The following is a 16550-nucleotide window of genomic DNA, read 5'->3' as shown; positions in this document are numbered from 1 at the left end:
GGGTTGTGCTCGCTGATTCTAGTTTGCCATGTTTTGTCTTGTATAAAGAAAATACATTTGAAATTTCAGTTTCCTTAATTTCATATTTAAGTATAGTAGAAAAAAATGTAAAATAAGAGAAAATAATTAGCTTAGTTATAGTATCCTCTTTGACGTATGTTCTATCTGAATACGGTATTTAGTTTTTGACAACAAGAACTTCTTTTATGGGTTTTACATGAATTATATTTAATCTGGAATTTTAAAATATGGAGAAGAGTGCATTAGTAGACAATATCTATAATCCCTTGCATCTGAATGCAGAAACTCACTGTTTTAAGCATCTCTGATCTTCAGTCATTTAAAACCACATCAGTGGAACATAGAGCTGACAGTCACCTGCAGTCCCAATCATTTGGTCCTTTAGAGTTTTACCTAGGAAATGTCTTGGCTACTTGAATGCTTCTGTGGCTTTGCTGTTCTTTCTTGTAGAAATATTTTCTGCAGTGGATTTCCATCCCTTAGTTTACTACTACTTTTACCTTAATTTTCCTCTTACTTGTTTCTAAATATAATTTTTTTTTTATTCCCATCTGCCTGCTCTCTTCTCAAATTAGCAAATGTGGAATACTATGGGAAAGGACTTCAGAGGAGAGAAAATGAGCTATGCAGAATGGTGGTTGATTCGTTTAAGAATAAAGCATACATACAGCTTAGCCTGCTTGACTTGCTGCTCTAATTTCTGCTTGCAGTTTTTAACTGAAAGGGTATCGAAGATAAAAAACTTTTGTCAAATATCCCCATGTAAGAATACTTGTCTGGGTAGACATGGCAAAATGTCTCCATGGTTTGATCAGATTATCCGCTACTAAAGAGATTTGATGAATTAACTAGAAGCCTGGTGTGTGAGTATATCTATTTAGATACCCTGTTGACAGGGACCAGAGAAGATGCTGCCAAAGTCCACCTCTTTTCTCAATTTTAAGCCCTCCTTCAAAAGAGTTTCTAAAACTGAGAAATGTTAATATCTGATGGAAGAGAGTCTATTTTCTCAATTTCATTTAATTCTAGATTTGCATCTTGATGAGAAAATGACATAGAGCAGCTTCTACACAACAGTTAAAGCTGTTGTTACTTTACATCATCTGTATGAAATTGTGGTCCTTCTTCCATGGGTTATTTCACATAACACGTGAGGATACTGGTGTCACACCAAAGACAGATTTTCATGTCTTTTGGATCTCCTACCAGCAAAAAGCAATACCAGAATGCTGCCAAACACTAAAATATTGCCACCTCTGACCTCCCATGAAATCAAGAACAACAACTTCTGTCAGACTGCATCATCTCCCCGTGGTAACCAGTTTTTAAAGCTGGATGTTGGGCCATCCTGGCATCCAGACACTGCAGTCTTTAGTGCTGCCATCGATCTATTTTTTAGTAATAGTGTAAGAGTGTCTGTAGTGGAGTCAGACAGTAGCAGTTTGAGTTAAGAAGCCTGGAGTTTCATAGCAAATGCTGGATTTTTGTATGATGAATAATGCTGGGTATATTATAACCAACGTCTCCCATTTTTTCCACATTTGACTGCATGTAAGATGCCACCTTCAAAAGACTGAGTGGTGGTACTTCAAAGAGAAAACCATAGCTGAAGTCTGGCTTGGTTTTGTGTTGTTTTCAAATTTAGAAATATTGTTCATTATGCCTCCATCCATCTTTAAAATATTAATGCTTAGTTACAGTTTAGGACATGAACAAAGCTTGATGCAGAGTAATATGAGCTCTGAGCAATTGCAAACTAGTCCTTTTCCTGCAGCTCCTCACTTTCATCTTACTTCTGGAGCTCTCTCTTTGACATCCTATTGTCCCAAGTTTACTTTCAGATGTGTTTTTTTCCTTTAAGGTGAATGTTACTGCTTAATTCACTCTTTCAGGAAGTACATGTTGCCTAACCTCATCGTCCATCTTTATGGTGATTTCTCTTATCAAGGCATATAGGCTGAAGGTGTGTTACTCTGTGTATGAATAGTTACAGCCTTCAGTTTTGCACTTTTGCACCTTTTGCTGCTTTTCTTCTGTTTAACTGTGGTTATTCTAAAAGGCTCTCGTGAGGGTTTGTACTGGCTGATGGCCCGTTTGTCTATGACTGAAAGCATAGTTCCCATGATCTCACAATTCCTATGGTCTCTTCATACAGGACACATAACTAATATTAAGAATTAGTAAGTGCATACTTTGGTCAACAGAAAGTTCCTGGATCGTTTTTCTATAGGATGATTTACCTGAAAATTAAGTGAAGCCATCGTGATTTTCTTTTAACGTGGGGAAGTGGGAGAATACTTCAATCTCACGAGATTGTTTTCTCTAGAGTTTTTAATGCAGATACGATGTGCTCTTCCCCCTGGAAAAATATTTTGAAAATTAAGTAGCAAAATCAAAATCTAGAACTGATCATAGCAATGCCATTGGGTTTAAGTGCACCTGACTCAGAAAGTGTGTGTGTCATTTTCAGAAGTTATTGATAGATTGGAGGGGGAATCAGGACAAATTATTGTATGCTACTACAATTCCAATTTGGAGCAGGAAGGAGCCTTTTGCTGGTGCGTATTGATTATTGTAGGAAAGGAATGTAGAGTTCCTTGCCCATATTTTAAGATTCAAAATGATTAAAGCAAGACTGAATCTTTTTAAACAAAACTACTGAGGCTTATGTGTTTTTTCAAAGCACTGTGGCCATATTAGCCGTGTGCTGTGTTGTGTACCACTCAGGTACATCATTGCACTGTTATGAAAAAAATATATTTTACTTTCCCAGTTTTATGAAGTGTATAATACTGACAAAAAGGGCTTTTATTACTCTTTATTAATTCTGCTTTCTCTGTCTGTTAAAGGTGACAGCTTCTCTCTTAGGTTTGCCTTCAAAGTCTTGTTCTCTACTGATCCTGACGGAAAATGAGAATGAGAAGAGAAAGTGGGTTGGAATCCTAGAAGGGTTGCAGTCTATCCTGCACAAAAACAGACTGAAAAACCAGGTTGTGCATATTCCGCAAGAAGCCTATGACAGTACACTGCCCCTTATTAAAGCAAGTTTAGCTGCTGCTATTGTAGGTATGTTTGGTTTGATTTTTATAAGTGTGTGAGAGTCGTTGGAGCTTTTAGATGGGGTTCTGTAATGAGAGCACTGACACATTGAAATAAATTCCTCAGCTGAATTCCTTCATAGGAATTTAATAATGGGGGAAAAAAATGGCTAAACTTGCATTGATATTCAAATTTCTTCATCCACTCAGAGTATGTAATACTGTTCAGTTGTTTAACAGGTTGTTTTAGCAATATGGTGTATAGCATGCTTTTGACAGACTGTGTGAACTTAAGCAAAACTGATTTGCTGTTGAAAATATGTTTGTCCAGAAATTTTTCCAGCTGTTCAAAGCAAACAAGTCTGTTTTAAAGATAAGATTAAGTATAGCTGAATTAATAGCCTTTTCTTTCCTTCCTGGTTTAGATCGAGATAGAATAGCAATCGGTTCAGAAGAAGGACTGTATGTGATAGAGGTAACCCGTGACGGTAAGTTAGGCCATAATGCATGCAGTAATTACATATAGAATAATGAGCTCCATAACTTTTAGTGCTGTTATAATATAGGTTACACATCAGCCCTTCATGTATAGTAAGTGTTAAGCACTCAGTTTATTGATGAGAAGGAAAAGTGAATGTGAGGTATAAGCACTAATTTGGTCATTATCATTACGTTCAGTTGACTGGCTGAAATTAAAGTGATGGGTTACTGGGCATATTCTGACACATTCTCACTTTAACTGTATTCCCACAGCAGGTAGCAAAATGCTTCAGCACGCAGAGCACACACAGCAGCAGTTGATGCACAGTGAATTATCAGGCCCTTACTAAATAGGACTTGAATTGACTGAGGAAGACTTGACATGGAAACAGACTTGTTCCAACCTGCACCGACAGAGGACTTAGTGGCATGAATTAGAAGTTAGACAGCCAGCACAAGCAACTCAAGAGCTTGTAGACTTTCCATTAAAGCCAATATGTGGTGTTATCTGTTTCTTCCAGAAATTTGACAACCACTCACATTCTGTTTCAGACCTATGATGGCCAAAGCAAGTGCCTTGCTTGCCCCTTTCCATTATCTCTTTATTTCCCTGACCTTGTGCTTTTTCCTGAACCTGCTTTTTCCTTCCTATTCTTAATGCACTCTGCCATCTTCTTTGAGAAAGGTGGGATCAGTTTAGCCTCTTCTTTCTGAAGACTTACTGTGTCCATTCCAGAAATTCACACAGTGTGTGCTCCAGGTACTGCAGCAAAGTGTATGCTGCGTAGTCACTGGGCAGCCCAGGCGTACCCCTCTGTCCTTGAATTATTAGGGATCATAGGTAAGGCATAAGGGAAGCATTTTTTCCTTTAACCAGATATACTGAGCACAAACACAAATAGCAATGGGAGACATGCCTTGGTATGGTGGGGAAAGCATGGGGGCCAAAAAGCTTGCTAGCATGTGAGCCTGGGGATCGTTTGGGGTCAGTCCATACAAAATGCAATTTTAAACATGGAAAAGCAAAGAACAAGTCTGGTTAATTTTGCAGTCTGCTTCCAAATTAGGATGTTCTTATTTTGAACAAACAAATGAACAAGAAATAGAATACAATACAGAATTAAAATACAATAAGCTACTACTATTTATCCTTTTCCAAGTTACTGTAGGAAATACTAGTTATTTCTTTCTCTCTGACTTTAAAAGCACCAAACATACCTTGTGAAATCCATCCTTTCTTATATAATTCATGAGGCTCTCTCAATTTAAACAACACTCTAAATCTGTATTTTTTGTGGTATAAGAGCTAACAGCCTTGGATCTCTGGTAGGATTGTTTCTAACAATATACCTGATGCTTTCTTCACCTATATTTATCACCTCTGAGCATAGGTTCTTCTGGTGTCTTTACCTGTCTGGGAGTTGAGGATGTTGAGGTCAGTGATATAGATTTGTAAAATTAAAAGGTGCCTGGGTCCCTTTTCCAACTTTGGAAAAAATCCCTGGGACACTCCTGAAATATTCCTTTGACTATTTTTAGTCGTTGTCATTCAAATTTCAATGATGATGATTCTTTAAACTTTGACTTGATGGAAGAAGTTCCTTTTTCAATACGATTTGGTTTGTCACTGTTTGAAATTTGGATTGCAGTCATGCTAAAACTTGCATTTCAATGTAAAATACAGCAGACTACAGGTTTTTAAGGACTTGCTTGACTTTCAAAATAAAATTAAGTACAAAGTCAGGAATGTATTTTTGAGGCAAAAAGCAAAGTGTTATTGCTTCCTCTTGCTTAGAATAAGCCAGTGCTCAATTTCAGGAGAAACTGCTTTATACACAGAGAGAGCAGATATTTGAAATTCTTTTTAGCAGTAATAAATGCCATTCCTTTGGGTAGACTTCCAGTGGTCACCATTCTGTAAGTACTTAGATATGAACATAACTTCAGATGCAAGTAATTCCAGAGATTCCAGTACAGCTTCTTGCATAAAAGAAAATTGTACATTTGATTGGAAAGGTCATTTCGTAAAGGAACTATTATCTGCTGCATCACCATGTCATATGCAAATGTGAATATGAATTATCAGGTTTGGTTTTAAGTTAAAAGATGTTTTGCATGAGTTTTCTGTGACCAGTTCCTGTGTGTTAATAGCATTTTTACAAACTGTAATCTCTTTTTCATTTTATGGCAGTTGTAATTTTCAGTGTTAATTAACTGCCAGCTGCTTATATCAAAGGGCTTTGGTCAGAGTATCACTTGGTTCTTGACAAATAAACTAAACTGTAAGCTGGAGTTGGAGCTAGAGGGGGAAAAAAAAAAACAGTCTTTGTGGCAGAGTTCCAACAGCTGGTTATTTCATAGAACATTTCTTCAGACATACCATCTATTTGTGCAACTGGGGGGAAGCAACAAAACACTTGGCTTTGATCTAAAGTCTTGTTATAACTTTACAGAATTTGGTAACTTGCTTAGGTTATTCAACTATTACTGAAAAAAGGCGTATAATTTCCAGTTAATATTTTTTTAATGATAATTAACAAATATTTTGAACACATTCAGTTAACAGAAAATTAAAAATTATATTTTACTATAATTGGCTTATGCATATTATGTATAACGTTTCCTAGCTTGGAATTGCTTAGTCTCTTCTGTTAGTGCCCCATGAAACACTTACTGTTTTCTTGAAAGTGCCAGCATACCCGTGATCCCAAAAGCAGAATATGTTGTACCTAACCTTATTAGCTGCTTATAACCTAGTTTTAAAAAAGCCTTCAAACAGTGAAAACTCCCCAGCTGCCATAGGTTACCTAACTAGTCTTCCCTGTGAGAAGGCTTTTCCTGGTGCCTATCTTAAACCTCTCTTCCTACAGCTTAAGCCCTTTCTTACCCTTTCCCCAGCGCACACAGCATTTTTTGCCTTTGCCTATAGGTGTTTAACATCCACGTACTGTACTGCTTTTGTATTTGGCTAAGACATTTGCCAACAGCACAGCATTTTGTATCCTCTGTTATCAGCATTAAATACTTTATATTTCTTTTCTTTGTGTTCTGCTAATTTGGTCTTCCTCCATAATTCACTGAAGATGCTGATGTTTTTCCTGAAGGTGGGACCACTTTCAGAAGATACACCATCCTGCAGTGTATAGATAGTACAGGCAGTATCATATAAAACTTTTTCTCCATTTATCCCAGAGGTTAAGTAGCCTTTCCCTATGAAGTGTTTGCTGAAGCGAGACTTTATATCCATAGAGAGAGTTACAGGAATGCTTTGTTTCATTGTTTGTTCTGAGAATTAATAATGGAGTGTTGAGCGTGTGTAGTAAGTGCTCTTTCTTATCTGGTATGTGTCTGTGTTTAGATTCATTTTCGGACATCAGTATGTAACACTGCAGTCTTTCCAAGCCCGATGATTTTCTTGTTTAACTTACGGCAGCTCTTTTTTTCCTTTGCAGTGATAGTCCGAGCGGCTGATTGCAAGAAGGTGTACCAGATAGAGCTTGCTCCCAAAGAGAAAATTATCATCCTCATCTGCGGTCGGAACCATCACGTTCACCTTTACCCCTGGGCTTCTCTGGATGGGTCGGAAGGAAACTTTGACATTAAGCTTGCAGAAACTAAAGGCTGCCAACTGATTACAACTGGAACACTAAAGAAGAGTTCTTCAACTTGTTTGTTTGTGGCTGTCAAACGACAGGTTTTTTGCTATGAAATTCACAGAACTAAACCTTTCCACAAAAAATTCAGTGAAATCCAGGCTCCAGGAACTGTACAGTGGATGACAGTGTTCAAGGACAAGCTCTGTGTTGGCTACCAGTCTGGGTTCTCTCTGTTGACCATCCAGGGAGATGGACAATCTATAAACCTGGTAAATCCTAATGACCCCTCGCTTATCTTCCTCTCACAGCAGTCTTTTGATGCCCTTTGTGCTGTGGAGCTCAGTAATGAGGAATACCTGCTTTGCTTCAGCCATATGGGAGTATACGTCGATTCGCAAGGTCGAAGGTCACGCATGCAGGAACTAATGTGGCCTGCAACTCCTGTTGCCTGTAGTATGTATATGTTTTTCTGTTGCCATATCCCTGTTGCTGCTTTACTTGTCTAAAAATAATCAGCATTGTATTCTATTTTGCTTTGGTTTGTTTTTCAATATCTACAATATCTACAGTTTAAGTTTTGATGAGTTAACAGGATGCACAGTTCTTCCTGATGGTAGTTTTGGACTTGGCGATCTCCTGGGCTGAGATCCTGGATGCTGCAATAAAAGAAGCCCTGTCTTGTTACAGGACACAGAAGAACAAATAATGGAATGCAAATTAACTTTTACGGAGCAGAGAGTAGTCCTGGATGCAGGACAGAGCAAGACTACTGGTCTGTGAAATTCTGTAAAGATTTTTGCTCCCCTAGGGAGTGTAAACGTCTAGTTGTCTGTCGGATGTCTTCTGTGTCCTGTACTCAAAGTACAATAGAAAGTTGAAGATGAAATGTAACCTGAGACTCTTAGGATTCATAAAGATAACAAAATAAGAGGTAAAAATATTGCTTGGCAAAACTGGTTGCCATTTTTTTCCTTTTGGTTTTATTTTCAGGGGGAGAATGTCCAAAATTAATATAGGCAGGTGGAGGGTAATTTTTCAACCGCTTTGCTCTTTTCAGGCGCGTTGGTTTATCAGCTAGTCAGGATAGAAGCACATGCAGAGCATTTCTCAGTATTCGGTAGTCAAAGGCAGTTTGCGATAAAACCAGGATTTCTGTTTAGAGCTCAAATAGCAATTAAAGTGTTTTGAATGATTGAAATTGAAAGCAAGAAATAGTTTTTTGTTTAAATAGTACACTGAGCAGTTAGGTGCTCATTGGTTTGATCAGGCCAGGCTCTAATAGCAGTGTGTTTAATTTTAATTGTCTTGAACTGAATTGTTTGCTTGCTTTACTCTGACCTAGTTCTGTGCAGAAGTATGAAGCAAGGGCCGAAGGAAACAACCTAGTTGCAAATTTACTTTAAAATGCCATTAGCCAAAGCTAATGTTTCCTTTTCCTCTATCAGCTTTACAGTTTTTTGCATCTCAGCAAACTAGATGTGCTAGTTAATTGTTTTGTCTGTTACTATTAGAAGCTGTTCTTACTGTAAACTATTTTATAGCAGTCTTGTATGTGCAATCCTGAGTGGCGTTGGCCTAGGGCTGCTTTTTTAGAAAGAGCAACTTCGTCCACTGCCAAAGGAAACTGGATTACTTTCCATTAGCCTTGTCCTCCCTCCTCAGTCCTCGTGTCTGTCACTGGTGACGGTGGCTTTTTTTAACTGTCCTGTCAGGATATCAACAAAGTGGAAATAGTTCTCCCCCTGTTGCAGCTTCTGCTGTGGTAAAGGACCATGGCGTAGAGAGGTTTTAGGGTACTATGGAAAATTTCTCTCTAGGGCATTCAGACCCCTCATGCTGGGAGAGGCTGAGGTCTGCACTAGCAGAGTCAGCTCTTGTCGTTCCGGGTGGCTTGTCTAGGCTGCAGTTAAACCAGCTTAATGTGCTGGTTCTGTGCTGAGTGTAGGTGTCGTGGGGCTCTTAGCTTGAGTATGTACAGCACAGTGCAAAGACTTGGAGCCAGCAGGTCTCGAAGCTTGTAGCATGGGCAAGCCCAGTGCAGACACTGCCATGTCTCTCTGGGAACCAGTTGAGATCTGATCAAGCTCATCAGCTCTGACTGGTAAGCGCTAGCCTTGGCTACCAGCTGGCCAGGCAAAAGCAGTTGGTGTTTCTGTCTCATGCTTGGTGGTCTCCCTCAATTTGGACATCCAAGTCAACCGTGACCCCATATAATAAATACTTGACCATAAATCACTTCTGGGGTATATATTTATGATAGCTGTCCAAGGCTTTCTGTGAACAAGTTTTAAAAATAGCACCACAACCATTACTTCAGTTCTTCTAAGAAGATTCTGTGATGTGTTTAGTGTCCTACTGCGTTATTTTCCTTTTGTTTATTGGAGCAGCTCTTTTCTCTATTAAATCCCATAAATTTCTAGTAACTGCTCTTTATGTCAGGACACAGTCTTTACATGAGCAGAAGCATGTTGATATGAAGCTCTAGGGATCTCTGCTTTTCATTTGACCTCAAATAAACTTTGCTGATGCCTTTTATGCTTTTAAAAAAAAAAAAAAAGTTGAAAAGAAGATGGGTTGTATGCTTTAAGCACTGTGACATTTTTCTGTTAACCTGATGAAAGCAACCCATACATGAATATCTAAAGCTAGATAATTGTTAGCAAAAGAGGAAGGAAATTGAGAACAGATCCGCATCGTGACTTCATGACCCATCTCACAGATGGTGGCCCTCTCTTTTCCTCCACACACAGCAGATGTATAGTTAGTTTGATGCTTCCGAAATGAAGTAATCTGCATCTGTAGAAAAGCTAGCAGCTCAGTTCCTACCAAGGAGCAGATTTGTATGCATCTGAAAACTTCAGATGACATTTTGCAATTTGATGAAATCACAATTTGAAGTTTAAAAATACTGAAAGGGTCAAATTTAAATCTTTCCATGATGCTGGCAGTTGTCATTGGCAAATCTATTATCACAAAAATATCTGTTCGAAAGTGAGGTTGGGGAAAAGTGTTTTAAAATGTATCTTGCACATAGTGGAAAACTTGCAAGTATTGAAATTTGCTCAAATATACGTCAGTTCTGGACTACGGAAACCACATTAGGGTTTTTTGTTTGTTTTTAACCTACGCAGGTTGCAATTCTTCATACGTAACAGTGTATAGCGAATATGGTGTTGATGTATTTGATGTTAACACTATGGAATGGGTCCAGACTATTGGCCTGCGAAGAGTAAGTCATTTTCTTTGAATATAAAACTTAACTGGGTTAATTCCAAATGAGATGTTTCTGCGCAGCGTATGCTAGGCTTGAGTTAATTCTCTGCCTCCTTCCTCAAAACAGATCAGACCATTAAACATGGACGGCACACTGAATCTCCTTAACTGTGAGCCACCAAGACTAATATATTTCAAGAACAAGTTTGCGGGTGAGTACTGAGCAAGGGTTGAAACAGGAAAATTATACAGAGCTAACTGGGTAATTTTAAGCAATGTTACCTTTGCATGAGATGAAACTCATATTGGATGTGTCTGGGTCAACATGTACCTATGTATGTGAAATTGCATTGTGATATTACAGCAGGAGCTGTCCTCAGTGTACCAGAAACATCTGACAATAGCAAGAAGCAAATGCTTCGAACTAGGAGCAAAAGAAGATTTGTATTTAAGGTTCCTGAGGAAGAGCGATTACAACAAAGGCGGTAAGAATTTAATTGTGGTTTGTAACTTAATATACATGATGACGTGCAAAGACTGGGAATGCTAATTGCAAAAATCACTCTGTTCTTTTAGGGAAATGCTTAGAGACCCTGAGCTAAGGTCAAAGATGATTTCTAACCCAACGAATTTCAACCACGTGGCTCATATGGGACCAGGAGATGGAATGCAGGTTCTCATGGACCTCCCACTGGTAAAATACATTTTAAAGGGAGGGAGATATATGTGCATTTGTTCTTGGTCAGAAAAACTGTGAAGATGAGCTGTATAGGGCTTAAGTATTATCTCTGTACCAAATTCTTCTTCTAATCATTTTGAGAAAGGTGAACCTTCCTGACGTGCAATGCTTCTAAGTCCTGTGCAAGGAAATACTGTTAGCTGACTTACGAATGAGACACCGAAAGAAATAGGTATCGCTGCCAGAAGCTTGTTGGTAGTTTTGTAAATAATCGGTCTCTCCTTCCTTTTTCTTGTTTATCTTCTTAAAATAACAGAAAGAATTTCCTTCCCCCTCATCCTCTCGACATTCTGCCCTGATATCACCTCCAACAGACTTTGAGCACGTCTATCACATGAGCCCTATCTCTGCTGAAATCTTTCTCCAGAGTGACCATTCCTCACTGCAAGGCTTCCCTCTGCTTTCTTCCTCTTCCTGTCCCTCCTCTGCTTCCCTAGCAAGGGTAGGAGTAGCTACAAACTGTTAGGAACTGGAATGGTGTGCTTGTGGCATTTCGCCAATTCTAGAGCAAAAACAAGGGGGAAAAAAACTAATGCTGTGGAGGTAACTAAAATGCATGCAGGTTGCAGGGCTTTATAGTATTTTTTTGTTCTTTTGCATTTAACAAATACAGCATTTTGTGAGCTATTTTAGTATTAAATCCATGAGAGGAAGGCACGAGGTAGACTTTTATATTCTGGACCCTCCATTTTATAGCTGCTAGTCAGGCTTTCTCTTGTCCTTCCCAGCTAGCCCAGGTGAGGGTAATGCATTTGTCCTTTCAGGCAGAGGAGGAAGGAAAGCAGAGCTGTTGGTGCAGTCCCTGCCCCTTCATAGAGGGTTTGCTGGCTGACAGGTTCCAGTGGCTGCTATGGGGCTTAGTTCTTTCTCTGTCTTTCTCAGGGTTTGTGTCTGTTACTGAAAATATGTGGATGTGGTCAAGTAAGTTCAGAGTTTTTCTACCAACACTGGGTTGTAATAGCTTCAAAAGTACAGTAAAGTTTTCATGAGTAACAACTCCTAGTTGGATCGCTTTTGTTGCTGGCTAACAAGGTGTTTCATTTCAACTGTAGAGTGTCCTACCTGCTGCACAGGAGGAAAAAGCATGCCCATCTACAGCTAACCTCTCACGGCAGCAGCAGCAGCAGAGGAACAAAACCTATATTTCATGGCCCTCGTCAGGTAAGGCTTGGAAGCAAGCTTGTCAGTTCTGAGCTGTAATTTACGGCTTCAACAAGAGGCGTAAACCTGCTTTTTTTGCTTCTTTCTCTGTAGGTGGCAGTGATGTGGGAGGAGCCATGCCTTCCCGAAGTATGTCCGATCCCGACCAGGAGTTTGACAAAGAGGTAAAGTAGCTTTTATTAAAGGAGACTGATGGTACCCTGTTGCTGTAGATTGTTTTCTTTTTCCAATAAATTAAATTTCTGAGGTAATACTTCATAAAGACCATGTTCTTTACAGAGATGTTTCCCTTCCACAAATGTTTTCTCCAACCTGTAATACATGATACAAGTTAGATATGCCAGCACAAAAGCAAAGCTATGAAAATATCTTTTTATGGTGGTATTTTAAGAAGTATTATGTCTTGGATTAAGCTTTGTAGACAAGGGAAATTTGACTAATTGATGAAATGTACTCAAAGCTCCTAAAAATGTTCTCTGGACTATTAGCATAGAATAGCAAAGTAATACGACTAGTTAAGTAATTTTCTGTGCTGCCTTAAGGAAGACTTTTTGTCATGTAACTTGAGAATGATTCATATTTTAAAATATGTAAAACTGCTTTTAGCAAGAATAAAAGTGTGTGCCAGTAGTCACCAAACTGAAAATGTCCTGGCTGTACAAAACTGGTGTCCCTGAATCTAAGGAGAGAAGATGTCTGAATTTTGTTTCCTTGATTTATCATGGGTTTAGCTTCTTCCAAGCTTTGCTCAAGCACTGCCTGTGCAAGGGAAGCGTTAGGAATTATCACTGGGAGGCAAACTCCTAGATCAAGATCTTTGCATTTTTTTAGTGCTTTTTGGGAGACAGCTACAGGTCCATGTAATGTTCTGGACTTTGAAGGGTGTTTTTCTGAAGCCAGAGTTTGCAGGATGCCTAAGTCAAAGCATTTGTCCGGAGTTCTGATCACAGCCATGCTCTGACTTCCTTTGTCACCTTGAGTAAGCCATTAAAATCATGTGAAAATGGGGATCTCTAAGCACGGGTATTTTTTAAATTTTCAAAGGTGCTGATGACAGACTATGTCAGTTGACTTAGTTATTCTGCAGCATCCTTCCCAAATTCCATTACATTCCATGCTCTAATGATAATTGCTGCTTCTAGGCACAAGTAGTGGTAGATTCTAAAGGTTTTTTTTCCTTTTTCTGTAGATCTTACAATCTCTTATGCCGTCTTAAATTAGAAAAATATAGTAGTTTGAAACTTGAAAAAGGAGGCTCTAATACCACCTTTTGGCTTTACACTATTTTTGCCGTGGCTTTTGGCTTTATCACAGCATGAACTGGATCGTGTTAAGATAATCTTGTTATAGGTGATCTTATTATTGCTTGAGCCATGCAAAACCTTGTGAACAGCATTCTTGAAGGATGTTACCTTTTGATCTATTTGCTAAATATATATTCCCTTTCTTGCAAATAACTTGCTGCAATGGTACCAGTTTTCCCTGTGCGGTATTTCATTAGCTGTGAATGTGTGCAGTGCTCAGAGTTGTAACTCACCAAAATAGTGGGAAACTTGCCAGCCATCCTGTTGAAGTGAGACCAGTCTGTGAAGGCAAATATCCAACAACCAATCTAACGGTGGGGAAATAACTGTGAATAGACTGTCTTTATTAGATACTGACGTAGGGCGTCTCCAGTAAGTATATTCTGTTTCCAGATCTCCAGCCTGATACTTGGCAACCTTACTCTTTTGTCAAGCACTTCACATGCTTGTCACTGTTGCTGTTTTGTAAACAGTTCGTATGCTTGTTTCCTTCCTCCTCACCAACCTGAAGATGATTTGCCCGTAATTGTTTACATGTTTATATGGGCAGATAAACCTACTCCTGGGCTATAAAAATTGCTTAAAAAACGCAGGCTGCTAAATCCAGAACAACAGTGGACAGATAGATGCATTCCATCAGGAAAGCTTTGCTATGGCTAAAGGAGAGGAGCCTGGGATTTAGCAGTTTCTATGTACTCTGCTATAATTGCTGCTACATCAGAAGGCCACCTTCAGGACTGCACTACGGCCTGTTGACGATAATGGAAGTATTTGCATGAATGTTTAGCTATGAAATGAACCTAATACACACTGCTTCGTAGGTGTTGCTCACCCTGATTTTCGAGTGCCTTTGAAAGCTGTTGAGTGTAAAGAATTGATATTGAGTAAGCGTAATTTTTTTTTTTTAATGTTTCTCGTTAACAGCCTGATTCAGACTCCACCAAACACTCTACTCCATCCAACAGCTCAAATCCAAGCGGTCCCCCAAGTCCCAACTCTCCTCATAGGAATCAGCTTACACTAGATGGACTGGACCAGTCAACCTGTGACGCATAACACTACCACTCTCACCATTCTGGCTTCGATCACCCACTACTCCGTGGAGTATTCAAGAGCAGGGCAAAGCTGTCTCAGATGCTAGTGCCAAGACTGACACCGAATCTCTAGTGTTGTACAAGAATAATTATATATCTAGATTGTAGATACAAACTGTTGAAATGAAGAAAATTCTTTACTAAATAGCGATCAAGCTTTTTATGCAGAATTGTTCACTGCTCAGTTACGGTTGATTCCTTTCTGCACAGCTGTGACACAGTTTTATTGCATAGGAGCATTTAAGGCCACCGTAAATAGTCTTATTCTTATGCTGAAAAAGAAATAGAGATACTGATAATGTTGCTACAATATCAGGAATATTATTTTTCTATAGAATGATGTAATGTCTGATTAGCAGGAAATCCTTTTAGACACAATTTGGACCTCTAAATAGGAAATGCGAGCAGGTCTAGTTACATCCTCAAATGAATACACTTTTCCCTTTTTCCCATAACTGTTCATTTCCTAAATCTTAAGGAGAATGCTAGGAAGCTGTAGGTCGTTGCCAACATCAACAGAATCACCAGGAAGTTAAATAAAAGTTGGTTATAGTTTTGTGGCCTTTTAATTCATTTAGCCATTACATATACAGCTGCATAACTGTCTTTCTATCTTTCTACCAACTTTTTAGTCTTGTACATAGGACTACTGCCAGTTATCCTTTACCCATACTCTGCTTTTTAGTCCTCGTCGATCAGTCGTTAGTCGGGGCTTTAAAAATACTGGTAATTACTGCTGTGAAAAAAATTTTACTCCTAGTTCCTGCCTGTCTCCTCCTGAGAAGTTGTTTCTCCTGGGTTTTTTGGTGTAAGGACACACTACATTGTTTAGCTAGCAAGCCTTCTCGTGGATGCATTGCCCTTGAAGTCTGCTTGATCTAAGGGACTCTTATGCACTAAAACATCAGTCTGTTTTATTGGTTACCAAAGTGGAACGTGAAGGATGTGTAACTGGGGGTGCTGCTTTTCTCATTAATTGTATCCTCACCTGCATGAAGACCCCATGATTATTAATCGAGTATTGATCATGTAGAAAAATGCACAACACACTCCTGTATATTTTGCTATGGCCCACGTGCAGTGGTGATGTTTTGCGTGTATATTTAATCTCATGCTTCCATGTATTATACATTTAGTAATCAAAGATTTGTGACCATGTTTCATTAAAAGCTTGTAATTAATTCAGTGGCTGGCATATCCAGTTTGTCATTGTCACACTAGTGTGCCTTCTGTGCCAATTTTATGACAGTTGGATGTCACTTATTTAAAATTTGGTTTAAATGGGCTAATGATATACCAATGGCTAATGTTCTTTTCTGAAACACTGTATAGGACGTGCACTTACCTTTAGTTTAAACTGAGTGTTCTAGTCAACATTTAATCCTGTTACGTTAAGTGTTCGACAGTACTTGCTCTTTTTCTCAGATTCTTGATAAAGGGGCTCAGTTAGAGCTGGACACTACTGCTTTGGGGGTTTTCTGGTTTTTACTTTTTTTAATGTAAGTCTAAGTCTTTGTAATTATTGAATTGTGAGAACATTTTTGAACAATTTACCTGTCAATAAAGCAGAAGAGGGAGGTTTTAAAGTTCATAGTCGTCTGTCTTGACATGTGAAAAGAGTATACCACTGACGCTTGCTTTAGTTTCATGGTAAATTCACCTTGTTCCCATGGACGTTCTACATAAGCTGACAGATACGCTGAAGCTCCGTACCTGAATGCTACGAGAAAGGTGTGTGTTTCTGCACAAAACTGCATGTTCAGGAGCAATGGAAGTCCTTTTCGTGGAATACAGTGTTGAAATTTTGTGCCCTTGGTTTGTGTTAGAGTTGTCATTTCATCGAGTTGTTGGCCTTATTTATTAATCTTTATTTATATGACTCTTCCCTTATGGCCAAGGGATGG

At 38.9% G+C, this 16550-nt stretch overlaps 1 protein-coding gene across 9 annotated transcripts in view; it reads left to right on the top strand.

The window, feature by feature from the left end:
* The window catches only part of CDC42BPB (CDC42 binding protein kinase beta), a 74974-nt gene extending 58424 nt beyond the window's left edge, over window positions 1-16550 (top strand). For 4 of the 9 annotated variants that reach the window (XM_035892453.1, XM_035892448.1, XM_035892451.1 and 1 more), the window contains 10 exons: window positions 2871-3087; window positions 3485-3547; window positions 6992-7588; window positions 10267-10364; window positions 10476-10560; window positions 10713-10833; window positions 10925-11042; window positions 12140-12248; window positions 12342-12412; window positions 14477-16549. In XM_035892453.1, coding sequence (XP_035748346.1) covers window positions 2871-3087; window positions 3485-3547; window positions 6992-7588; window positions 10267-10364; window positions 10476-10560; window positions 10713-10833; window positions 10925-11042; window positions 12140-12248; window positions 12342-12412; window positions 14477-14608 — 1611 coding nt within the window. In that variant the 3' untranslated portion in view covers window positions 14609-16549. Of the gene's footprint in view, window positions 1-2870; window positions 3088-3484; window positions 3548-6991; window positions 7589-7822; window positions 8064-10266; window positions 10365-10475; window positions 10561-10712; window positions 10834-10924; window positions 11043-12139; window positions 12249-12341; window positions 12413-14476 lie in introns of those variants that run through there. The other 5 variants (XM_035892449.1, XM_035892452.1, XM_009636874.2 and 2 more) reach the window with 5 other exon arrangements.

This window comes from Egretta garzetta, unplaced genomic scaffold (assembly GCF_000687185.1).
Source record: "Egretta garzetta isolate BGI_Z169 unplaced genomic scaffold, ASM68718v1 scaffold374, whole genome shotgun sequence".
In the NCBI taxonomy this organism is placed as follows: Eukaryota; Metazoa; Chordata; class Aves; order Pelecaniformes; family Ardeidae; genus Egretta; species Egretta garzetta.
Note: the sequence above shows the minus strand (reverse complement) of the source record. Positions and strands in the feature narration are given on the sequence as shown.